Source organism: Sander lucioperca, chromosome 8 (genome assembly GCF_008315115.2).
Source record: "Sander lucioperca isolate FBNREF2018 chromosome 8, SLUC_FBN_1.2, whole genome shotgun sequence".
NCBI lineage: Eukaryota > Metazoa > Chordata > Actinopteri > Perciformes > Percidae > Sander > Sander lucioperca.
Window position 1 is genome coordinate 12,397,935 of NC_050180.1, and position 27,155 is coordinate 12,425,089.

At 40.1% G+C, this 27,155-nt stretch overlaps 1 protein-coding gene across 4 annotated transcripts; it reads left to right on the forward strand.

Annotated features, from left to right (window-relative positions):
* Positions 1-275: 275 nt before the first annotated feature.
* agpat3 (1-acylglycerol-3-phosphate O-acyltransferase 3) lies at positions 276-26,156 on the forward strand. 4 transcript variants are annotated; one of them, XM_031281689.2, is made up of 10 exons: positions 276-522; positions 14,847-14,904; positions 15,842-16,072; positions 16,594-16,763; positions 16,941-17,102; positions 20,017-20,170; positions 20,260-20,362; positions 21,904-21,979; positions 22,822-23,020; positions 23,209-26,156. In XM_031281689.2, exons 3-10 carry the CDS (start codon positions 15,895-15,897, stop codon positions 23,298-23,300), a joined length of 1,134 nt encoding a protein of 377 aa, XP_031137549.1. In that variant the 5' UTR covers positions 276-522; positions 14,847-14,904; positions 15,842-15,894; the 3' UTR covers positions 23,301-26,156. The 4 variants fall into 4 exon arrangements, with proteins under 4 accessions (XP_031137549.1, XP_035860268.1, XP_031137551.1 ...); XM_036004375.1 differs by lacking the exon at positions 276-522 and adding an exon at positions 1,370-1,393; XM_031281691.2 differs by lacking the exon at positions 276-522 and adding an exon at positions 7,090-7,500.
* Positions 26,157-27,155: the final 999 nt, after the last annotated feature.

Here is a 27,155-nt window from a genome sequence, read left to right on the forward strand (position 1 = left end):
GACAAAGGGGTACTTACAAATTTAAATATGAAATAATCTCTTAATCGTTCAAGCTATATGAAATGTATTCTAGCCATAGACTGTATAAGTAATACGACAAAATACATAGCCAATTTAGTAGCCTAAATATAACGTTACTTGTACTATTTTTTGTTAAGTGATGTACGCATACTAAACTGTAACGTTACTTGGCATTGTAGTAACGTTATATGGATCGGAACGTTTGTAGCTGCAGAGTCCCGTTGTTAAAGATTGTGTATTTTAATTATTTCTGAGAATAAATAAGGGGCCGGACCGGATGTAGGGCATGCCACCTTCAGATGGGCTTTTAGGAAATGTGGGGCTTTAACAGACAAACAATAGCTCTCTTGCAAATCGCATTACCACAAGTCATTTTTATTGCGTTTTAGGAAACAGACGAAGTAGAAGGGCTCTCTAACCCAATTATTTAACGCCCCTGAAGGCAAGGAAGCAGCGGAAAGTACAACACAATCTACCGCCTCTCAAGTTATTCATTTTCAGGTAAGCCCAGAGTAACCTAACGTCACTGACACTGGCTGCTAACGTTAGCTGGCTAACTAGCATAGCGTAACGTTAAACGACACAGGTCAGTTGACTATTTTCAGATAAAGTATGTGGAGGATTTGGCACTCATTAGCAATTGAACCATTCAACTAGCCGAATCCATCCTTTTTCCCAAATGTAATTATTACGCTAACTACACAGGTTTTGTTAACTTAGCATGCTAGCGGCCAACGTTACCGTTAGCAGCCCACTCTGTCCTTGTGCTGCTTGGCTGAGTTGCACATTAATGTCAGGGGTAGGCTTCTGTCAGCTAGCGTTAACTTATTTGCTGTCTCTAATAGCAATATCAGGACTGATTGGATCATTTTATTCATTCATTATTCATTCATTCATTCATTCATTCATTCATTCATTGATGTGATAAAACCGGTTGTGGTCTGTGTTTGCAACTTTGAGTTCACCGCGCAGCTAGCTAGCTTAACTTGCGTCTTCGACCGCAGTCATGACATGTGTGTCAAACCGATAAGCCCAGTCACTGTTGGACAGAAGGCGCATGCTGGCTACTTCGTTATTTAGCTTTTTAAGATAGCCATGCCGCACTAATGCATATAACGTTACTCCAATCGTGCATTTTTATTCGTGGGCCATGGAGCTGCAAAACAGTTACGACGTTATTTCGTGTAATGTTAACATAACGTTATACACTTAATATACTCTGTGTGGCATGCCAGAGTAGATTGCAAAATGTCACGGAGTTAATTTAAAAAGACGCTACTAACTAGCTACACTGCAAGCCGTGTGCATCTCCGTACGTCACGTGAAGCAGCTGGCTCCGACCAAATATGTCGTACCACACATCAGACGTAAGGTAACTGGAGTTCATTCAAGCGACGCCTAAAGCTTGAACCTTAATTTTAACCAAGAGAGCTAGCAGTACGTGCGTAACAGGCATGGATGTATTGTAATGTTACCGTGATCATTCCTGGCAGTTCTTGCTAGCTGTGGTTTAAATGATGTTTTGATGTTTACTAGTGGTCGTAATAATGCTCTGACAGACTGTTTAATGCTTTGTGCAAGACGCAGCTGTGTTCTCATAATACCGTCCATGTTAAGTTAGACAACAGCCTTATATGGGTCGTCCATTGATGCAGTTAGACAGTGCAATAATGATTATTTAATGGTAATAAGTATGTTGAATCACTGGTTTCACACGGATATTGGAGAGCCTCTTGATAGGCGTGCCTGTATGCAACATAACTTGGATGTGTAGTCTACTTTAGTGCTGGGCTATGCTAGTGATTAATGATTATTGTTATAAATTATTAGTTAATATGTAAGGTGTGTGTGTATATCATTTTCAGTAGTCTGATAAATGGCCATGACAAATAGCCTCTCATGTAAATTGCAATCTGTTAATTTTCTGTGGAATTACTACTTGACTGTCTAATCTTTTCAGTATTGTTGCGGTTTTATCCTGCTGCCCACAGGGACTCTGTCTGCGGCTGCAGGACCTGGAGCTCACCGCTTGTGTTTCAGTTTGACTGTTAAAAAGTGTTTAGATAATTTAAAGGTATTTTTTGTAGAAGCGGGCTGGCTGGTTAGTTGGCTAAAGCTAGCATGCTATTCCTCCAAGCTTCCATGCTACATAAATAAGCCGGACAGAGTTGTCCCTCATCTGGCGATAGAAACCCTGCTGTCTCCGTTCTGTTAGCTCAGAGCTCCACAGCCTAAGTCCACAGGTACAAATTAGTTTTGCACCAAATGTGTGTGTGTGTGAGACTGTGTAAATATGGTTTAATAGGTGTGGCAACAATCGCTTCAGGGTGTCGGGTCAAGACACTATTTCAATGTTCAGGTGAGATTGTGGGAGAAAGGAGATGCAGAGTCCAGGGCTGCGGTTTAGATGGTTTATGTAAACAAATAGGCTTGTGTTTCTGTGTGTGTGGTTCTGTAACAACAAAGCACAGCAATACAGACTGTTTAGTAAGGATCATTACAGACCAATAGCAAAGGCAAACCTAAGCTAAACATAACCATCTACAAATAGCATGCATAGAGTGATATTAATGGCTAACAATAATAACTAGAATGCAATGAGCTATCAATTAAAGATTAGCAAACACAAAGGCATTCGTGTAACCTATATAAATGACAGTCATAAGAATTATAACAAGCATTTAAACGGAATAAACAACCGAAATAGTCAGTGCACAGCATAGAAACAATAGCTATTAGAATGTAAAACACAGTTCAAACAGACTATTAAAGGCTAGCGGCTAGCTCTGAATCCCATCGTTAACTAACAGAAACCTAAAATACAATCACGGCTAATAATAAACACTGTGTGTAACCTAACACAATGATCAGGCACAGTGGATACATAATGGGAATGCATGCACAGGGGCATGGCCTTTTTTACAAAATGTATCGCCAAAAGTCGAGGCGTGCAGATTCGCCACTTTGTGATGCGAGAGAGAACATGTGAAGTTGCAGTGACCGATTCGAGAGGTTGTAATCACTGAGTTGTGGTTGTGATGGAAAAACCCGAGTTTAAAAAAAAAAAAATGTAAATGTTGCATTACCAGTTTGCAGCTGTCATTGTGTTCATGTAAATATCAATCTATACATTTGTGAATATTTTTTCTGTGACTTCACATTCAGAATGCAGGTGTGTGTGTGTGTGTGTGTGTGAGAACATTTTCTACGAGTGCAAATTTCAACTTCAGATTTTTTGTTCTGCAAGTTCTCACATCCTATTCTACAAGCTCTCACATTTTGCACCATATTTACCTTCATACTATACGTTTCATCTTTTAAACCTGGTGACAAATGTTTCTGGCCAACAAGAGCAGGGATCAACGCTAACTTTGTGTCCAACTAAATCCTGACAGACCTTTTGGAGAATGCACTCCAGTCAGCTAATAGGTGTACATAAGGTAACTGCTATTACTGTTGGTGCACAGTGATGCTTGTAGCAAGTGTTTTACAATAATACATATTATAACACGTGTTATAAATACAAAACATTTTCTACGGTTCAGTACACTGAATATACAGTAGTCCCACGGTTCGGCATGCATGAACCAGAGATTAATTTCAGTTTAACCTTCCCAGTGTTAAATACAGTCGCTGTGAAACCGCCTACACATGATAAGAGGTAAAACTGTGAGGTAGGGCGTAGAGCACATAGACAAATTGTGGTAGAGGTATACGTCGTTACTTCTGGTTTTATTTGAGGCTTGAAAAATCAGTATCCTCGGTATTTACCTGTACAGGGGATGGCAGAGAGACGTCGCCTCTGTAACATGCTCTGCTACTTGTTCAGTTAACGGGGATAACGATGCCGATAAAGCGGTTGCAACTGTGGTTACTTTTCAAAACGCCACGCAGACAATGCTCGCTGCAGGCTCTCTGCAGCATAATATAATGATATCACTGAATCGGGAGATCAGTGAAGATTCACACCTCTAAAAAAATACCCTAACGTTAGGTTATTCACACTTGTGCTCCTAAATAAAGTGTCTAGCTAATTACAATGTCTTACAACAGTTTTGGCCTCATAATGCAGAAATGACATAGTATATAATAAGACATGCATGTGTTGCAATGGTGGCCAAATTAAACCATCTATCTAAAAAGTTATTCGGTTGTATTTCTAAATCATACGTCATAAAAAGGCACTTCCAGTGACATGACTGTTTGTAACCTATTGGACTCATTTAACAGCTAATCAAGTCTTTCCCTATAGACTTTGAGACATGCCTATGCAGATAAGCCTTTTTTCTGAGCAGTGCCATCTTTGACGGTAATCCCACCCAAGCAGTGCATCGTTTTATTATCCTCGTAATCATTTTTATGACCGGTTAACTACAAATTAACTTTGGATGTTCATACTCCACTTAGAGTGTTCATACTCAAGCAGTCAATTTCATCCATTAACTCCCCCTCTTCCTTTTGCCATTAGTCCCAGTATTTTTGCTGACTACAGCAGACGTACGTTTTATCCTTAATGCTTAACAGCAGGCTGCAGAAGCTGCAGAATTTTTCGCAGATTAAAAAAAAAAGATTCTGTTGGGTCTGCTTATCAGTCATCACTTCTTACTATGGCTAGGCCTACATCCAACTTTGTTTAAGTGATGCAAGATCATTCTAATTTGGCCAGCTTTTTACCTTATTTGTTAACCGTCTTTCCTTTCTGAGGTAACCTGCTGTTGAGGCTTTGCATGCAACGTTTGAGTAGTTTTCAAGATTTCCTCAATATCAAATGCTGGTAAAAATTAATTCGAAACAACTCTGCAACTGCATAAACTACAATAACTTTGACTTTTGACTAAGTATATCACCCAAAGGCAAGTGCAAAGTCTTTTCTGGACTATAGTAGGTAGCTACACAGATGATAGCCTACATGTTAGAAGGATCAATTAATTGCTGGTTTTGGTCTTTTCATGGGATTTATTGATGAGTGATAAAAATATCACATTAAGTCATTATTGTAATGAAAATGAATGACATGATATCTGTGTGACTAGGTATACAGTGCACTGAGTGACTGTATCCTGCTGAGCTCAGTCTGACAGTGTGTTGTGCATGTTAGTTGTGTTATTGCCATACATGACTTTGCCATGATGATGGTGATAATTTTGGTTTATCTTGGGATTTAACCTGGGCAAGTGCAAGTTAAATTTATCCTGGTGTATTATCCATCCTTTATGGTATTTCTTTGCTTTCTGGCCCATGTGTTCATGTTCATAATCACAGGAATTGAATGCACTTTCAGTGGGGTTTTTTACCTGCCAAGAGTAACACAAAGAGTACCCTAACTTTTGGCTGTAGTGGTAGTAAGTGGTGTGGCTTTAACATATCGCACAAGGCCTAAAAAACAGCTATCCTTCAGTATAGGCTAACTGAAGTTGCTATTGAGTGTTCAGCAGTACAGTGTTGCTATGTGCAGTATTGAGAGCATGCTGCATGCTTTGAAACATGAATGACCTTCATTGTCAAACTATCACAATGTATTTTGATCTCTATTTATATTTGGCTTTATGCCCAGTGGCAAGGCCTCCGGACTGTACTCTAACCTTTGACCTATTTGCTTCAGTAAATGCTGGTGTTTATTTCTGGATCTTGCTGACAGCTTGTCTGAACCACATTTGACATTAGCTCTGTGTGGGAACCCAAAGGCTTTTTGTTGGCTTGCCTACTAGCCCTATTTGCCATCTCATGTGTTTTGGTACCCAAGGTACTGTCAAGAAGAGAGTGAGGATGTAGGATAAACATCACTGAACACATGAAAAACACACATGAAAAGATTGTTTAAGGAAACTATTGGCCCTCTATTTGAGGTTGTCACTTCTGCCTAATGCTAGTGTTACTTAAAGCAGTTACACACCGGGCCGATAATCGACCGTTGGACAGTCTGGCGAGGTCAGTGACTCAGGTCTGTTCGGTGTGTTCCGTGCCGTCGTCCGTTGGAGGAGCTGTTGGCCTTCATTTTGGCCGACCTGACATGCTCAGTCGGAGACAGGGCACCACCCGGGACTCACCCGGAAATGGCAAGCGGGATGCGCGTGACTAAGCCTCTCAAAATCTGACGAATATCTTTTAAACTGACCTTTGTCGATCTGAAATGAAGACCGATTCAGCAACTGCGTGGCCTATTTCTCGATAAAATGTTTTCAGAAACACGTTTCGGTGACTATTGATGAGATCGTAATCTGAATGAGTCGCCAGTAATGGCTGTTCGAAAAATCCAAAATCCGGAAGCAGCAGCCAGAACCATGTGACTCGTTCGTCCAATCAGCTGCCGGTTTCAATTTTTTGGGCGACAATACAGATTAGCGCCGCCTGCTGGTATGGAGACGTATTACGTCTCGTCGCTTTGGTGTGTTCCGAGGCACTTTTTTGACCAACTCGGTCTGATTCTGATCAGTCCAACTGCCTTTTCTGCCAACAGTCGGCCGTCTGGTTGGTGTGTAACTGCCTTAACAGGTGGCCAATGACAAGGTAAGGCAAGAAATTCTACATTATGATTGGTTCCTTAAAGGTGCCATAAGTAGGATTGTGAAGATCCAGGACTTAGCCAAAATTTTTTAACATCGACAACTTCCCTCCCCCCTTTCCGCTAAAGCCCAAAACGGTCTCCTAAGCCCCTCCCCCCACAAGGGAGAATGAATGCGTGTGCATGAGCACCCCCCCCACCCGGCCCTGATTGGTGCATCTGAACAGGGAGCTGTGGCAAATCGCACTACAGGCTGTAGGTGGTGCCAGGTGAACCGGATTTTTTTTTTTTTTTAAATTACCTGCTTCATGTAGTTCTACTGGAACATGGGGTCAGATTCTGCAAATATGACAGAAAGTTAGTTTTATAAGGTTCACCTACTGCACCTTAAGCGTAACAGATGCACTTCTGCTCACTCCACCCTGGTTGGTAAGAGCCCAGCCTTCTTGTTAATGAAATGTGACATATCCAGGGTGCCCATAGCCTGCTAATCAGCTCTAATCTGATCCATCGGATTAGAGGATGGGAATGCATGTAAGACAGTGCTTTCAGTACATGCCTTCCCGAAGGGAGCCATTTTTCCATCTTCCTAGCATTCATTAGTGGACTCTTTTTGCACTTGCTCTCAATGATCCATTCTTAATGTTAATGTTTCTGGTGATGTGAAAATTTTGGCTCCTCAGTAAACTCTTGCGCTGATTAGTCAGCTCCTCCAACAGGATCTGGGATCTGGCTGTGTTCTTGCTGTCATCATCATAATCCCCCTCTTTCCTTCTGTGGGATTGTCATGGCGATGAAGCAGGACAGCCTGTGACTATCCACTGCTCTCTGCAGGACTTTTCTTTATGTTTTTTTTAATTCTGGCTTTGATTTGGTGAGCTACCAGGAGCCAAAATGCTGAACCAGAGTGCTGTGATGATCTTCACTGGGATTTGTGGGGCATTGGTGGTCATGGCAATGGCCTACTATGTCTACTGGTAAGTTAAATGCGAGAGGGGTGTTGTGGTTAGCCTAGGACCGGCCCTACCAGATGTATTAGAAATTGTGAAAGAGATATATAAATCAGCATAGCTCTTGATTGCTCAATCGTTCACAGTGGTAGGTGGAGTGCAGACTTTTGCAAGCCCTGGAGAGGAGATGCACCTCTACTGTGGACCATGTGTTTTCATGGTCAAACCCAATGTTTGTTACTCTGATAGTCTTTTATTCCATCTAGCCTATGTTATAAGGAGTAATTGAAACCTCAATGCAAGACAAATATGCTCTTAACAAGAGAGCACCTGAAGTTTTGTTCATCTACCACACTACAGGGAAAAGTAGATTACTTTGATTGGTGCAATAATGTGACGGAAATTGTTGTTTTAAGGTCAATGGTGGTAATATTCCGATTGAGAGTCAAGTGTGAACAGATGGGTTTTTACGGTCTACTCTTAATACCGAACTACTAACCTGGATAGCTGAAATTCATCAGTATATTGATTTGTTCTGCGCCTGTGGTTAATTTGGTTTATCTATAGATAGTCAAACAAAGTAAGAGTGTGCGTCCTGCTCATGCTTCAGTTACAAAATCCTAACGCAACACAGAGCATCTTTCCTGCTGGGTGGCTGACAGCGCGGTCAGCTGAACACTCAGTCACACTGGACGGCAGTAGAGGAGGTTGTACCAGCGTGTTGTTCAAAAGAAATTTACGCAACTTTACTGACAGTCAGCACCGAAGCTGAGAGTGTCGGAGCAGCCAATAAACCCAAGTCGCGCTGCGCTGCCTTGCGCTTCTCGCCTTTGCACTGCATCCTGTTTCTATTAACCTTCTCTACGTCCATCACAGTTAGTTTTGTGGTTTGGTGTTTTTGAGATTTAGCCTTGGTTTGTAAAGTGTGCAGCCTGCCATTTGTTCCAAATTGCTCATCGTACAATGATGCAGCTAAAACAAAAAAAAAACAAAAATAACTTGGGGTCTGATGACTCCAATTATCAATTTTTAGGGGCAGCCCTAGAATGTATAAATCTCATTGTTTTACCAGCAGATCGTTACCTCCGTTAAAATAATACCGAAAAGATGAATATAATAATGTACTTCTGAAAAAAAATTATTAATTTGGTTGGACTAACATTCCCTTAATACCTTTGTTGGCCATTTAACCTTAATTCTAAAAGAAAATATGGTCAGTGCTGCTGGTTTAGTTGCATTTTGCAAAGTGAAGTTATTTTTGGAGGTGGCATAAATGCACATAAAGCCAGGTTCGGACCAAAGATTCGCGACGAGTTGAAACTTGCAACTACACAACAGGTCACATGCTTATTTCACAGGAAAAAAAAACATTTGTTTAAAACTTTTAGACATTTCATATTCATTCATAATTAACAACCCATTTTATACAGTTTATGAAACCTGTAAATGAATTCCATACAGGCAAATTTGGTTGCTGTGGATCTGTGTTTTTTTGTTGTTGTTTTTTTTGTTTTTTTTTAATCATTCCTTGTACTATAACTGACACTGAAACCTGCTGAAATGACACAGGGTCCAATGTATGTCTGGCCAGTAAATACAAAGGGCTAACTCTATTACTCTATTCTCTGAGACTTCGCTCTGCTCTACCTGTGTTTTCCCTCTACTTACAGTCCCGGGAATGTGAGTAGAGCGCACCATGCAGAGACAGACACAGGCATGTATATTACTTCATAGATGAAATGGCAGTCAATATAAATACATACAAATTGAAACGCAGAAGAGCATTTATTGCATCTTGGAGAGAAACATATGAGAGTGATGACTGGTACTACTATGAGCTGCTACGTACAGTAGTGTAGCTGCTTTAGGGAATAGCTCAGTGTGTATAGTCAGTGTATCTGGTTGAGTGAAATAGAGAGATGTGTTGGCCATTGGACCAGAGGAGAAAACCTGCAGTCTATGGCGTAGGGCCTTACCCAGATTCTTGTGCTCGCATCTCTTGTAGTACCTAGACAAAACAAAAACAAAATGTATTGCTTTGCACAACATCGTCCAGTCCAGAAAGAGCGCCAATGTGTAGTTTCGGAACCGATAAGCAGAATCAAAACTTTAATTTCTTAATGATTCCTTTGGAGTCCGAATTGATGGACTCCTGGTTCTTGATGCCCAACCCTAGTAAGATGGACTTTGCTGTAGGCACTGTGAATCAAGGCCTCCATTTCAACTTGAGTGATAATGTGTGAATGTTCCGGGTTGCATGACTCCATGTACAGAGACAGAAGGAAGAGACTGTGAAAAGAAAATGAGAACAAAGGTCATGGTATGTTTGGAAATCTGACTGAGCTCTCACACAGAGTTACTGCTTGTTGCCACAGCAAAAGTTGGTCGGGAAACTTCTCTTTTGGCAGCTTGTGACCAAACAACACAGATTGTAAGTTGAATGTTTTTGCTTTTTGTAGCAAGTTTCAAGTCCCTACAAGTTGATTTTTATAGTTTAGCCCTTAAAATACCATACCATTAATTTTTTTTTTTTTTTTTTTTTTTTTTTTTTTTCCTTCCAAATCTGGTTAATATTTTTAGATTAAATTCCTAAATTTAACAAATGCAAACAAAAAATAGATGAATTGTGATAATTGGCATTAGTAACTGTGTTCACAGCTGGTTTTTGCTGTCACCCAAAATTAATCAAACGACCGTTAAACAGTAGCCTTCAGTATCAAATAACGTTAGAAGTGTGTTTACCATGTCTGCATTGCTGGATAACTCCACCCCAAGCATGCATGTTTCATGTCATCTGTGTGACACTGATTTAATGACTAACATTTACCAATAATTTGATTATTTGTTAACCACTTTAGAAACATAAATCTATAAATTAGACAATTTTGAAGTTGTTGGGGAGATGAGTGCATTTCTAAAGATTGCCGTTCTGATCCTCTAATGAATCTCATATCCTGGATTTAAGCATATACAGTGGATTATAACTGCAGTCGCTTTTATCAATAAGCAGTGTTATTATAAACAAATACAGATGAATAGGTTGAGTAACTTTCTAGGTACTGATTGAGAAACTTTATTCGCACTACCTATTCTAGATTTTCATTTTTATTATCCATAATACATTTACCTACTTCTGTTCATCATCATCATCAAGCTGACTGAAACAATTTACCTGTTGTTGTTCTTTGTATTTACTACACACTGTCCTCTTTGTTTCTTCAGTGTTCTAACCTTTCCAAAATATGTTACAGGAACCACGAGTGAAATAGTGTAACTTTACCCCTCCAAGTCTCTCTCTCAGTAGGAACAAAGGTCATATCTGTGACATAATGCAGAGACAACTTTGTATGTTTGGACTGATAATCAGATCCATCAGGCGATAGATGACACACATGCACAAGTGGCAATATTTCAACACTTCAGTGTGTCCTAAACACAGATTTAGAAATGTGTTTGCCTAAGACAATGAGCTGAAGTTCTGTGGATGTGTATGCAGTAGAGTTGGGTCAATTTCTTGTTTCACCTGTCCGTCATTCCAGGCTAAACCAGTTTGGTTGGACGCAAACCGATTGAACGGTTATTTTTCGCATTGACACCGTCTGGCAAATTAAAAAGAAGGCCTACATCAGCACTAAATCCAGTGCAATAGGGTTAATGGTTAAACTACTTCTGAATAGCATCGTAGATTCTGAATCAAATAGCTTTTTTAGTAGCCATGCTCTTTTGTTGATCAAGTAATGCGTTGGCGTCCACACAAGCTACATTTCCCCTAGCATTCTAAAGCTCAAGTACAGCGGAGCTTTCTGCTGCGGTCTAAAATAAAACCACTGATGATCAGGGACACCACCCCCTAAACATGGACGTGTATGTCATGTATATGGATGTAGCTTCGATGTAGTGAACCACTTTTGCCATATTGGTGTAGCTTAGCTTGCTACCTTTTCTTTGGAGGCTAACGTTAGCTTCAGTGTATAGCTTCATTTAATGTAGAATAACTGGTAGTTTAGCTCACTCACCTTTCCAAGTAACTTGCCTAACGCTGGTAACAAGCAATATGGCAACATGATTAACATAATGTTGAACAACTGACAGCGATTTACTGCCGAGCGGCGCTATGAAGACCTTTACAATTCAGTAGACGGGCGCAGGTTGTTTAACTACTTTGTGTTTTTCTTACAATAAATGGCAGAGTCAAAGAAAGTTTCAAAGAAAACTAAAACTGTGCCGCCATTATGGAAACATTCCTGATTTCAAGCCGACGAAGGAGGTGAGCTGAAAAAGACAAAATGTAAACACCTTGGCACTGCAGGAAAAAAGTATTACCGCCACCATGTGATCTGGAGTCGCTACACTCTCATTATGGGCTCTTTCATCAGTCTCACTCTGGAGCGGATGTGTCAGGTGCGACACGTAGTGGTAAAATTCGGTATACCGGTTCGGTGTTTAGCTTAATGTCAAACCGGTTTGAAAATGGACACCGGCCCAAGCCTTGCATGTAGGATCTCATTACCTTCACGCCCAGGCCACTTGGTTATTCAGTGTGTTGTGTTACCGTGTTTAAGAGGGGTTGATTGCAGTGGATTAGACTAGTTGCCTTCATTAGTTGCCCACAATGAGCTGGCCGTGTATCAACTATGTAGCTTAATTTAAGGTTGCTTGGTTTGCACTTTTCTAAGATAGTATTTCTTGAACTGCAATTTTGGACTGCTGAAAATCAAGGCGTCTCGGATTTCTGGTTATCTAGATGACTGAATTATTTGTCATAGATAAAACAACTCAGGTTACTATGTTTGTGGCGTTTCTTTTAGTAATTTGCTCACATTATTGTTTTATCCAGTTCATTGGGGTGTAGAGGGTCCGCAGGAAGAAAAGAAATCATAAGAGTGCATGGGTTTAAGTTAAGTCTGAAAGGGAAACACTGATCTAGTAGCCCTTGTGAAAAATGTCTAAGACAATAATTGAAGCAACAATAAAGTACATACAGTACAATAAAGTCATTACAGACACTATGTGAACAAGATAGTGTATGTGGTTGGAGACCATTGTGTCAGTGTAACACACAGGCACACAATGTTATTGTCTCCCTTGTTGTCTTGCATGCAAGCTGTTGTAAGCAAACACCAGACGGCCTCTGTTTTTGATGGTTTGCTGTTGTACAGTTGTATCAGTGAATGCAGGTGACTGTACATATGTTGATGTTAGCACTGCACAGTTAATTGTATAATAAAGCACAGCCAGAATTTAACTTTGAGTGCCAAATTGATGCTTTACTTTGAAAGTGCTTGTCCTGGTGAATCGAATCGAGTACTCCTTAATTACAGGTAAATCGTTTGATCAACCACAGGTGTTCTATTAGCAATCTATCTAGCAATTTCAGACTGGATACTTATTTAGTACATTTATTTTATGTGCGAGAGGATGACGATCATGTAAACAAAGACTTGGTTTAATGATGTTTAGATTTGTATTTTATTTTAAATCTTTTCAGAACTTAAAATTTTGGCATAGTAGGGGTGGGAATTACCAGAGGCTTTACGATATTATCACGATACTTGTGTCACGCTACGATATTATTGCAATTTTAAACATATTGCAATATTCTGCTATATATATATATATATATATATATATATATATATATATAGCAATTTATTACCTTTTTTCCAACATTAAATTTTCTCCCAATTTCAAATGATGTCCCCAAAAGGAAACTTATTCAACATTGGTTTTATCTAAAAAAGATACATTTCTCTGTTTGTTCATCTCACTTCAATTTTATTGCTGCAAAATGGGATTGTCAAGCAGACAAACTGAAATATAAACACATATATAATAATCAATACTTGGCGTCTGTGTATCGATACAGTTTTGCCACAGAAATATTTTTACCCCACCCCTAGCATATAGCCTAGCTATATGGTTTTAGCCATATACTCTGATGTTGATAGTTGATGGTGTCTCTAAAAAGGAGAGAAAGTTCTAATGCAAAGCAGGTGGAGGCCCAGTTGGCAGTCGTGAAGTGGATTGGCTGATCGCCACACCGATCAGCCAAAGGACAACTCGGATTAGAAATGCTTCTCAGAAAAGCTTTAAACTGGCTTGACCTACACTTAATAGGCTTTGGTGCAGATGTGGGAACAGGCTATTCAAGGCCAGGTGGCCTGTGGTCATCCTGTTTGGTACTCAGTGATGGTAACGGTCAAATTAAACTTAATGAGCTGGTCTCTCTGGTCGCTTTTAAGGGGATATTGATTGACTTGGAGGCAGCCACCTCTGGCTGTAGGTGTTTTGCCTGATGTGTTTAGGATTGTGGTTGACTTTGAGGGCTTTGCTGTTACAGTTGTTTTATATTTTTAGTGTATTTGTGTATTTTGTGTTTGTATGTATGTGTGATTGTACTGCTGCCTGTCTTGGCCAGGACACAATTGAAAAAGATTTTTAATCTCAATGAGTCTCTTCCTGATTAAATAAAGGCAAATAAATAATAACTGTCAAATTCTTAATATGTTTGATCAGTGTGGTGGTGACTGATCAAACAAGTCTCTGGCCAGTACATTGTGTAATGTTATTTGTTCTCTAACAAAATAGTCTGGTTTATTGGATGTACAGTGCTGGGATAAACTCTTAAATTAATCGCCAACTATTCTAATCGATTAGTCGGTTTGAGTAATTTTTTAAGACAAAAGTAAAAATTCTTTGATTCCAGCTTCTTAAATGTAAATATTTTCTAGTTTCTTCTCTCCTCTGTGACAGTAAACTGAATATCTTTGAGTTGTGGACAAAACAAGACATTTGAGGACGTCATCTTGGGCTTTTGGGAAACACTGATCCACATTTTTCACCATTTTCTGACATTTTATAGACCTAACAACTAATCGCGAAAATAATCAACAGATTAATTGACTATGAAAATAATCGTTAGTTGCAGCCCTATCACGGTCATAGACTGTAAATATGGTCACCGTCTTTTGAAATGTCATTTAAATGTGGTGATCTGTGTAGCATAGCTTTTGTGAAAGGTCAGGCTCAGGTCAAAGTAAGGACAGCCACAAAAAATCTAAACTCAGTAACCGTGCCCTTTTTTCAAATCAATGTCATTTTTTGACACAGCTATAACGGTACATTACTAACCAAGGCACATGCAACAGTTGACCCAGCATCTGTATTCTCGATCATGTTAACTTGCCATCCACACTAAGAATGATAGAGGCTATTTCTGACGTTCTCTAGTCATTAATAGCTAACATAATTCACGGTTTACATCCTGCTTGATGAAACATGCACTTTATTAAATGGTACTGTACTGACACTGTGCTGTAACTGTGTCACTTCTGCCACTGTTGGCTCAACCTCTGTTGTTCTGTCTCCATCAGGTCTGTAATATTGGCTGACGGACCGTGTAAACGCGGGTTGTAAAAGGGTCCCACCGTGGTAAGAAACCCTGCTGTTTTTTGAATTCCCTGCGGAACAACAGACTTAAACAGGCCACATCCTTTTGTCTGCACTGTTCCATCATTCTCTGATCGTTTGCCACCCTCTCCTTCCATTATTTTTACCTTTCTCCATCAATCTCTCCCCACCCCCCCACACACATCTCTTAGTAAAGTTTCATTGCTGTGGCACTTGAGCTGTCAGTCTTCCTCTATAATACCATTCAAATTTAATTTTTTTTTTTTTTTTTATATATATATATATATTCAAATAATATTCAAATATGTAATGCTGAAATGTAGCCTGTTATAAATATGTACTACACTACTCAGGCTTATGCATTGTCAGTGCCACTATAAGCATGTGGTTGTTGTTATATATATTCTGTCCACTAGAAGGACTTCCAACATCAGCCTGGCCTTGAAGGGGGCCTACGTCATGGCGCATTGCATTTCTGGCTCGCCGCTCTGTTTACATTATTTTCCACCACGCACACAGCGACAAACTGAGAACTCAGAAATGAAACATTATCTAACAAGTGTATTGAAGCGGCTCTGTTGTAAAGGCTAACGTTGCTCAGTTAGCACAATGACATCATGTTAGAAAGCACAGCCGAAACGATTTGTCATAAACTAAGTACCAATAGTGTTAGGCACGATGCTGACGCCATTGATAACTAAGCCAAACGGTGCTGCCGCTACTATTTTAGTGATTAGTAAGCAAACTTTTTCTAGCAGATTGTCACGTTACTCGGTACGTTACGTTAGCTCACAATGCCTTGTATTTCTCAGTCTCGTAACAGACATGAGAAGAGGGGAGGTTAGCTAACGTTAGCCAACCTATTTATTAAAAATAAAAAAAAATCACATTTGAATAATAAATTCAGCAATCGAATAGTATTGATAGCACTGCCTCCTCTGTTTCTGCCCTCTGTCAGGTTGGTCATAGTGTATAGAGAGGAGCCAACTCAGCTCTCCAGGCTCCTCAGCCATGGCTCTGCTGGCCCACCTGAAGAGCCTGTTCATCCTGCAGTTGCTAATGGGCTTTGTGTTTGTGGTAAGCGGCCTCATCATAAACTTCATTCAGCTCTGCACCTGCATCCTCTGGCCAATCAACAAGCAGCTCTATCGCACAATCAACTGCCGGCTCGCCTACTCCCTGTGGAGTCGTGAGTATATCATACTTCTTTGTTGTTGCTATGTTATATTTTTCTTAAATGCAAATACCAAATTTCATATTACAAAAATTGTAAACAAGAAATGGCATTAGGTAGTGTGTCGTCATACTTGACCTGGCCACCTGCCGGATGCATGCTCTGAGATGAATCCCTAGCTGCTAGATCATCCACAATATCACCAGGCACCCACTAGCTTGTTGCTGAGCAGGTAGCAGTGGCTGCCTATGTGAGTTAATGAGAGCAGCTGAGGCTCAAACAGACTCCATAATACCAAAATAGCTCCATACAGCTGCAGAGTGTGCCGATAATTCTCTATGGGGTTGTCACTATGAGCAACTCATTTGTAGAACGAATCACGGTTATATTAATCAGCAAAACTGAAGAGCAAAACTGTGTACGGAGGAAAATGCTTTGAACTGGTACTTAACATAGTTCTTATAGTCAATACTATGAACAAAGAAGTTTTGTCAGTGCATTCCCAGTGCATATGATGATTTGTCGTCTTTGTGCAGAGCTGGTGATGCTGCTGGAGTGGTGGTCAGGCACAGAATGCACCCTATACACTGACCAAGCTACGGTGGACAAGTTTGGCAAAGAGCATGTCATCACCATCCTCAACCACAACTATGAGATCGATTTCCTGTGTGGCTGGACCATGTGTGAAAGATATGGCGTCCTAGGGGTCAGTAATGTAGCAAAATATGACTGATACTAAAACCCTAATCTTTACATAATTGAATTACTTATTAATAAATTGAATTGGCTCTCAACACCAGAGCCTGCTCTTTATGAGAAGGTGGGATTTGATGAGAAATCCAAGCTTCATTATTATAAACGTATACCTTTCCCCCCTCTCTAGAGTTCAAAAGTCCTAGCCAAACATGAGTTACTGAAGGTTCCTCTTATTGGCTGGACCTGGTACTTCCTAGAAATAGTCTTCTGCAAAAGAAAATGGGAGGAGGACCGAAAGACTGTCTTCAAAGGACTGAGTAGGCTCAAAGACTATCCTGAATATATGTGGGTAAGTACACATTAGGCCACGTCCACACTTAACCAAAACAATCTTTTTTTTTTTTCTTTTTACCCGTCTTCCCTGAATTTGTTTCAAGAATAGTTGCGTCCAAACGGATCCATTTGTATATGACTCAACGCACTACTTCATATTCCAGGCCTATAGGCGGCGCTGTTTCTGCTACAGAAATTCACCAAAAAACGGAGAAGAGCATTGTCACTTCCACTTCCCATCATAACATGACTAGCTAGACTAACGTTCTCTTAATACATCCATGGACTATAATAACTTTCACCATTGCTCATTTTATAAAGGCCTCCGCAAGAAGACGTGTCTTTATTTACATTGTATAATGTGCTGTTGGATTGCTTTTTATTTTGCAATTCTGTCTGCCATCGGACATGATTTTAGAGCCCCAACTGGCAGAGCTAACGTTAGCGCGCTAATGTTAGCTCTGCTAACTAGCTAACATCAGCAGTCAAACAAACATCAATGATCCAATGTCTTTCTGATAATCTACACGTTTTTCTTGCAGTAGCCTTTCTACAACAAGCTGTGCTAAAAGTTACTATAATCCGTTCAAGGAGTTGATAAGCAGACAGATTAGCTAGCTAGTTGATAAGTTGTCTACTTCCACTTTATAAACAGCTAACCATAGCAGCTAACGTTAACGTTACGTCACTGCTGTAGCGGTCAGCTACTTTAGCGGTCAGCTACTTCAGCGATGTTTAACGTTAGCTACATAACGATAGCAATATATCTTGTGTAGAATCCAGGACCGGCAGAGCAGAGTGAAGTGTCAGGGAGCAGAGACAAACTATTTAGCTAGATGAAGTGAGCTGGTTTGACCATTGAGATGGGATATGCTCGCTTAGCTTCACCGCAGTGAGTGAAGTCATATGTGGCCGTGCACTAGAGGTCGAGGGGTGTGGCGATGACATCATCGATACGGACGTATTCGCCATCCAAACGAAGCCAAAAGAGAGCCGTTTTCGAATTTTTTCACCCTGGGACCCGGTTTCAAAAAAGTGCGTTTTCAGGCAGTGCGTTTACTGGATCCGTGTGGACGATGGGCCCAAACGATGCAAAACGTGCGTTTGCATCAAAAAGCGTCTCCGTGTGGATGGCCCCATACTGTATTTGTCTTCTGGTGTGAGTGTAGTAAGTTGTGTGAAAGGTTTAGCAGTTTGCTTAGATCCAGTTTCATGCTACTACACATCCATTTGCACAAATACCATAGCATGTAGTTTTGCAATCAGTCAACTTTAGCCTAGTGACACAGTCAAGATTGTGAAATATCCTCTCAGAAATAACTTCTCAGTAACAGACAGACATGTAATTACCTGAGCATATAATTTTAGTGAAGTGTAGGTATGGCTGTTTCCATTTAGGATTAGAAATGCATAATGTGGATAAAGTGGTTTGGTATTTATTTCAATTTATTATAGGGTTGCCCGATATTGAAAAAATTTGATATTGAGCGTGAATATTGCGATATCGATATTCATTCCGATATTCTTAAACATATATGAAAACACAAAAAGTTGAAAACGCATCAAAATGGATTAATAGAATATCAAAACAGGTTTTCGTACAACACAAGGGTTTATTTAAACACACGCTTCGCAGTTCGCACTCTCTTTCTGTCCTCACGCTTCTCGTTTCTTTCGCTGTCTCTGCGCATCTCACAAAATACACAGAATATTGCATACTTTTCAGTACATTTTCGATATTGCACAACGTGATATTGCAAAAACGATATTGAGTTGATATATCGTGCACCTCAAGTTTATTACAACATGGTCTCATTTTTGTAGCTTATCTATCATTTTTACTGGTTGTGATCATTGCACTACTAAGTAAATTGCTTAGATCTCAGAGCACAGAGATTGCTAAAAAAGAAGTCCTACAGGGCAGAGAGAAGCAGTCAGACAATCAGACCAATTAATTTTGAGGTAATCCCTCATTGTACAGGACAACTGTGTGAGCATAGGTACATTAGGTCAAAGGTCAACCATAAACTCAGCCTGTAAACTGTTCACATTGAGCAGACATTACTGTTTTTTTCTGTGTGACCGCTTTGTGTTCCCAAATCTCGGCTGTGAATACAATGTTATTGCTATCAATAGAAACAATAGCCAAAACTTCAAAAATAAGATCCAAGTTGTGATAAACTGGAATTATTCTTGAACCATTTAATGTCAGCTCTTCAGGTTTCATAGGGGAAATATTCTAGCCCTACAAATTATGAGGCAATCCAGATGCTGCCCTTTTACCCAGAATCTCATACATTGATTGAACTCAGTAGAGGTATACACGCAGGTTCTCTGAGTGCACCAGCTGTATTTAAAATATTTCAGCAGTAGGGGCTGTGTGTGTGTGTTTTTTTTCTTTTTTTTTCTTTGTGAAACCTCATGAACTGGACTTTCCACTGTGCATAAACAGTCTGAGGAGGCTTTCACTCTGCTTTGAGAGGCAAAACAGCTCTTTCCGGTTTAAAACAAGCAAGTTGCTTACGTTCATGGCATCTTACTTGGTGGCAGCAGGTGCTGCTGTTTGTTTTTACCTTTTTACCGAAGGTGTAAAGCAGATTTTCACTGTGACTCAACTAGTTCACCAGCTGAGATTAGGCAGATCAGCAGTTGATCTAATTACCCCTTAAATCAAGCATTAGGCCACTGCTAATGACACCGTTTGTATGTGTTAACACAAACAATCTCAACACTCTTTGTTGTCACCCACCTGCCTATTGAGATAAGAAAGTGACTTTATTTTAGCATAGTGTTACATTGAGGTGAACTTAATCTGTAATTCAACCAAGCAGAAGTAGGGTAGTGGATGGGACAGGAGAAAGGAGGTCATTTTTTTATAGGTGTTTATGTGTATTGTGTATATGTATAACACAGCTCATCTGCCTCCACAGTTTCTGCTGTATTGCGAGGGGACCCGCTTTACAGAGACGAAGCACCAAATCAGTATGCAGGTTGCAGAGAGTAAAGGCCTGCCCAAGCTCAAATACCACCTACTACCCCGAACCAAAGGATTCACCACCACACTGCAATGTCTTAAGGGCACAGGTAGTGTGAACAAACACACACAATGTTTATCATGCTCAATTCACATTGGATTCTTTTTTTTAATCTGTTTTTTTTTTTCTATCTTACAGTATCTGCTGTGTATGATGTGACTCTTAACTTCAAAGACAACCAAACTCCCACTCTCCTGGGCATCGTCAATGGCAAGAAATACAAAGCTGACTTGAGTGTGAGGTGAGTGCCACTGATACCCGTCATTTACTTTTGAATCATCAGTTATTGTAGTAATGATGCATTACACTGCCAGCTGCACTGCCTTTCTTCAAAGTGGAAAATGATGAATGTATTCTAAACCTTTTGGAGACAGTGAGAGCGTTCAAAATGTTGGCTAGTTGCCCCAGCGTGTTTATTGTTTCAGAACAAAAACTCTAATGGCCAGGACACTCCTACTGAGTAAAGAGCTGGCCATAAGACAAAAACAGATTGGGATGGCGCACGCTGAAATGGCTGGGAAAAGCATGTCTTATGTCTGAACAGCAAAACTGAGAGAAGTGTAGTGCTTCTTTATTTGACTCAATTAAAGAAAAACTAGGAAAAGGAGGATAGTTCTTTTTAGTTTTGCAGTTAAGTAGACTGCAGTTAAACATAACCGTGAGTGTAAAGAAATCCCTCAGCACAAAATAGAAAATTTATGGTGCAGAGTGGAAGAGAGTTCTAGGTGAGGAAGCCCCCTGGTGGTGAGAAACTATTATTTACTATATTATCATAAAATGTTTTCTGTTGCACTCTGAGAGGACTAGAGTCATTATGAAATGTATGTTACATCTTATTGTCCATTATATTATGGTTTAAAAGTAATATTCTTTCATACAGTGTTAGCTGGATATCCCCATTTGTTACTCTGATGAATGTAGGTGACAACACATTTATTTAAAATAAATTTTATTAGGTTATAGTGCTTATATGTATTTACAGTATAGTAGTAGATCTTCTAGTTTCATGATTTTGATATTTCTATTCACTTTTTTTTACTGGGCTAAATATATCATGCCCTTTTTTAAAGGCGGGTACAGACATTACAATTGAATGACCCACTTATAGTTATGGTCTGGGCGTCACCACCAGTTATCTGACCTAGTTGGACTAAGTCCGTTCTACTCTGATCAGTTGGTGATGATCATCTGGAAACATACAGTGTGTGGTGGTGTTCTTATCCAGTCGCTGGCCGTCATTCTCATCAAGAATAATTTTCACAACTTGAATCATAACCACAAAACATGCGTGAGCAGGAGAAATCCTAATACCTGCGAAAAAAGTGGTATAATTGTATAGTGTGCCAGTCATATTCATCAGCTTTCAATGTACCTAAAGTTCTTAAAAAAGTCCCTCACCTTCAGCTCTCTGTGTATAATTTAAATTACCCTCTTCTCTGTATCCACAATCTCATCAAAGGTTTGCATTTTTTCTTTGCCTTTCCTGGGCAAGTTACTGCATAGATCAGAAAGTCAAATTGTTGTTTTTTTGGACATCCCTTTCTGTTTTGTTGCATGTTCCTGAATTCTTGTTCTTACAGGATTTTGGCGGTTGCTTAGCGACGAAAAACAATGTGACATCCATGTGTATTGTCATGTTGTGTATTTTCAGTTCATTATGTGCTCATTTCTGACTGTCGCGGTAATAATCTGTGAATGTTGGCTGAAATAGTTGGTGTCTAATCTTTGTAGTTTCAGGAATCTTAAAGTCCATTCCCAATTTTTTTTCTCTTTTCCAACCAGGCGGTTTCCTGTGGAGGATATACCAGATAATGAGCAAGAGTGTGCCATCTGGCTGCACAAGCTCTATCAAGAGAAGGTAAACTGAGGAAAGCTGACATTAAAGTCACTAATCACTTTTTTGGGGTCTGTAGACCGTTAAAAACTAAAATGCACAAAGTATTCACAGATGTTTTGAATAGCAAATCATAGCTGTCATGCTAACCCAATTAATTGAAATATTACAGAACATTTGGACCTGAACAAATAAACCTTTTTAGTGGAGCTATATTTTATTTCCCATTGATCATTTTTATTTACTTTTGCACCTAGCCTTACCAGTACCGGTCTTGTAGAGCAAGGAGTATTTCCTTTCTGACAGCCAAGATGGATCAAAGCCTGTCCTGCTGTGCTTGTTGGGGTGCAGCTGTATCAGCAGGCTAGCTGCTAGTGCTCTGGCCAGGACTAGCTTTCCTCCCATTAGTAGCAGAGCTTCTAGCATCCTTGCCACTGTCGCCAGATTCAGGTTGGGTGCGTTTTTAAATAATAAAAACAAAAAGTAACGCAGATATTTTGGCCTGAATTTCTGACATTTTGGGGTCTTCTCTCTGTCCATTTTTTGTTTTAGACGAAACAACTGTAGTTGGGAAGCTTTTATTGTAATTACAGTAACGAAACAACTTCACTTCACCAATGAGGGGCTAAGTGAGAGCAAAGGGGGGGGGGCTAGCAGGACTGTAAATAAAGAAACGTAGGAAAGACTTTCCCACTGAGTTGAAATGAAACAAGTTCACATAAATTGGGTAAATAATGCAGGGTCCCGTTGGGACAGGCCAGCAATGGTAGGGTGGGGAGGTTGCTATTCTCTCAGGCAAAATGAGGCAATGGTAAACCTGATCAATTAATACAGTGCAAACCAATTCTTCTTCCTGTCCTGCTCAGGATGCCTTACAGGAATTCTACAAAAAGGAAGGCAAGTTCCCCGGACCCACAATAATTCCACCTCGCAGGCCATGGACGCTGCTGAACTTCCTGTTTTGGGCCACCCTGCTGCTTTCGCCCCTCATCAACTTTGCATGTGGAGTGGTCGTCAGTGGCTCCCCCCTCCTCATCATTGGCTTTATCATCTTCCTCATCATAGGTAGGTAAACTCTGCAATAGTGGCCCTTAGAATGAAAAGTGACACGGCTTCTTCCTCTAGTGGAGTTACCAGGAGGTAGTGCTTCTTTGACTTTACCTGGGGGGAGGGGGGGTGGTGACGTGTTGTTCAATGTTTGAATCACTGTCCTCATTTACCCCACTTTCTTTTCTCCTTTGTTCTCTTCAAAGCCTCGATAGCTATCCGCCGCCTCATAGGGGTCACCGAGGTGAAGAAAACAGGCTCCAGTTACGGCAACCCAGAGGCCAAAAAACAAAATTAAAGCCCCCCTCCGTGTACGGCTGTTTCTGTACGGTCACCCTGCGGTTTCTCGCCCCTACCCAACTCCATTCTCCTCCTACTGTTAAGTCAGTTGGCAGGCCAGGGAGGAGACGCAGCTACAGAAAACATAATAGAGACCAGATTTAGAAATACTAATGGCAGTAGAGTGAGTGAAAACATGAAAGGTCTGGGGTTTAAGCTCTCTGATGTAACACAGAACATAAGGAGGGGGAGATGTAGTACTGTATTCCCCTCCATCTTTCTTAATCCAGCTAGCGGCCCACTGTCAAGTCCAATTAAATCCCGGTAACACCCGAGGTTAAGCTTCTAACCTGTCTGAGGTCACATGGACAGCCAGTCAGCCCATTTCCTGCTCTGCTTTACCTACCTCCACTTCCTGTCAGAGTCATCAGCCAATCAGGGGGTGTTGGTGTGCTCATTCTTTTTGCAACAGAACACAAGCCGTATCTGATCTGTTTAATCGTAACTATCCAGGGGCAGTGCGTTTCTGCAACAGCAGTCTGTAACATGCAAGACATCTCCCTTCCTTTTTTTCACTTTCACAAGTGGGACTTGTAATGGGAACCGGTGCCTTGAGGCCCAGCCTGGTTTCCTTAATGTAAAGGGTCGGTTCACCCAAATCAATAAACATTTACCATATAATGTCTAAGTATTTAGCCTGGTGGATAGTTTGGGTTTGTATGTGCCATGGGTCTGATGCTTCTACTGCCACTCTATGTTGTCCATGGTGCTCAAATCATTGTAAAAGTACATTTTTAAAAACTTAACAGCAGTGCGCCATCCAGAATAAATGTCTCTGTTGCTTAGGATCATTTATAACAATTTTCATCTGTAACTATATGTCGATTGTAAAAACAATAGTGAGAACTTACCACATTGGATTATCCAAGTAGTAGGCACATTTTTTTTCGCAAAGAGACATTGCTCTTTAATTTCTCAAATATATTTTAAATAATTTGAGCACCACCAATGACATTCAGTTCACCTCTATTGTAATAGGTTAGGAGCAGAGATCTCAAAATATAAATCCCACATCATCTCCACGGCTAGATATTGTCTCGTGATCTTTGTGAACTGACCCCTTAACAACATGGCTTGGAGAGGCTGGTGTCTGCTAAACTACAGCAAGGGCTCTCTCACCTCATCAAGAACACTTACCACCTGTTACAGGTCTCATTTGTAGCCCATAGCACCAATACCCACGGATTCATCCTGACATTTAAGCCATTTTCTCAGTTTCTATTCCTATTTTCACTCGCTTTCCACAAATAGGAATTTGCATACATATTATTGTTCATTTATAAAACATGATTGGCGGCTTTCTGACCCCCTAAATGTGATGTTAATTGAACCAGCAATCCTAGTCCAAACACTGAAGCTGTTGAAACTACTCCACCTCCCTCCCCCTCCTCTGATGCCAGTGTTGACAGTTACAATGCACCAACTGTTAGCATATTATTTTTCTGTCCACATATAGACTGTAGTAGTGATTTTTCAAGCTTTGCCTTAAATCAAGCTTGCTCAGGCAAGGGATTGCTTATTCGCCACCCCTTTAAAACAGCACCCACCTCTTATCCCCCTTATATCTCTGCGTTATGTTTTCAATATTCATGCTCTTCCTCCCATTACAGTGCATAAAAGGGCAGTGTGCTTTTGTTTGGTTTGATTACCAAAGCAAATGATTAATTGAAAAACATTTTTAGTCTTTAAAGTGGAATGCTAGCAAGTTGTTGCTTTGTTAAAGGCGTCCTTGTTCCTGTACATAGTTGTTAGTTAAAGAAAGCTGCTTCCACATTGTGTGCAGGCAGCTTTTCTCTGGATGTCCTAGCCATTGTAGGTGCACAGCTCCATACATTTCACCGTTTTTAAAATTGGTCATCTCAAAGTTGGTTTGTTTTTAACTGCAAGAAATTAAACTGTGGCTGCTGCAGTACTTGAGTGTATCTCTTCCAGTGTTTAAAGCCACGCTTCCTGGTCCAAAATGCAAACAATGGTAGCAAGACATGGAGGGTATTTTGTGTCCTTCTCCCCCCCCCCCACCCCCACCCCCACCCCTCCTTCCGTGCCACATGTAGCGTTAATCATAGATTTTGTTGGTTTTAATTTTTCACTCCGCAGCAATATTTGTGTACTTCATCTCTCTGTAGAGTTATCTCAACCCAGACAGATTTCATGCAAGCCTTAATAGACAGTGCTGCTTAACCTTTGTGTGAAAATGTAGAAGCTAACTGAGTCCCTGTGGTAGTGAAGGATTGAAAATTTAAAAACGCCCTCTGGTATAGCAAGCAAGTTGCTGGGATTAGTTGACAAACAGCTTGCTCTAAAGCTTTAACATTAACAACTAAAAAGAAATGAGACTTGATAAAGTCTGCTGTCAGAGTTCTGTTTGTAATCAATTCACATTTTTACAAGAAGATACTTTTGAGTTGTTTTAATATTTGTTAAAAGCTTTATTATCTTGGCCTGTTGTCTTTAACCTCAAGAGATCTGATCAGTTACTAATGCAGTCCAACTGTTCCTGTCATTCAGTAAACCTCATATTCCAAAGCAGAAAGGATGCTGAGACATTTAGACAAGTATTTGGAAAACCTTTCTACACTGGATGTTTTATATTCAGTAAAGAAATATAACCGTAACTTGTGGTTGTGTTTTCTGAGGTCTTCAATGTAAACAAATAACTAATTTACAGATTGACACCACTTAATGACATTTTTAAATCTTAAAGATAATTGAGTTAGTTGCACCTTGTGTCAGTTTTTGTTTCGTTTTCTAAGGCTATTTTTGTTTTCTTCAATTTAAACACTTGAGAATATTAAAGGATGTAATCACAAAGCAACTCTTACTCTTTTGACTTATTTGGATTTGTGTGAGTTTCTCTGTTTGCACAGCGGTTCAGATACAAAGAATACAAATTCAGCGTGATGCCAGGGGGCAGGGGTAGCTGAATCCACGCAAAACATCTTTCAACCGTTTCCTACCTCCATATTGTCTCATCCATCAACAGAACCATTTTCTTAGAGGCACATTTACATCCACCCTACTTCATTCATCATGGCACATCCACAAATGTTCATTAAGATACAGTTTAAAGTCACAGAAGTGGGATACTGTGTAGAGAGTGTGTAAGCTGAAAATATGTACATAAGGTAAACGATGAATGTCACACTCACTTTTAGAAATTGTAGAGATGTACGTAGCTGTTCTTTTGCAGTAGCCTAACACATTAACAAATTGTTCATTAAATGTCCTGAGGACATTTTGGATATATAGTCACAGGACGTGACAGGATGTTGAGACTGTATAAATATGTACATAATGTAAATGAGTATGATGTTCACTTTTAGAAATGGCAGTGATGCTCTTCTTTTCTTTTGCCATTTTGTTTTAATGATGGGCTTTGCAATCAGGCTACAGCCAAATGTACCACTGATGGGAAAAGCTACAGCAGAAGATTTAAACTGAGCTGGCCTCCAGGGTGCGGTTTACGAAATAATCTGCAAAAGTTATACCTGACACTAGCTAACCTTTCAGTTTGGGAGCTGTAAACGCCTTCAGTGATGCCTCTTCTAATTAAAGCCACACAAAGAAGGCTGTAGTCACAGATGGTGCTTACAAAGCACTTTTCCAACTTTGTAATTAATCATGGTTTCTTACTGTAGTCAATTACTTTTTGCATGATGTGCACTATTGCACAGTCACTGAATCGAGTTAATTCTGACTCAGGGACTCTTCTATGGACTGGCAATGCAACAGTGGTGGCATTAATTCTGAATTTAAACCTGAATAAAAAGGCTTTCTGAGGAAGTTAAAAAAGTGTGATTCTTGCTTTTGTTAA

Bases quoted from the DNA above. Each gene is read 5' to 3' on its own strand.
- agpat3 (XM_031281689.2), top strand. From the start codon at position 15,895: ATGGCTCTGCTGGCCCACCTGAAGAGCCTGTTCATCCTGCAGTTGCTA. The intron at 16,073-16,593 runs GTGAGTATATCA...GTCTTTGTGCAG, and splicing joins CGCCTACTCCCTGTGGAGTC to AGCTGGTGATGCTGCTGGAG. The intron at 21,980-22,821 runs GTAAACTGAGGA...TGTCCTGCTCAG, and splicing joins ACAAGCTCTATCAAGAGAAG to GATGCCTTACAGGAATTCTA.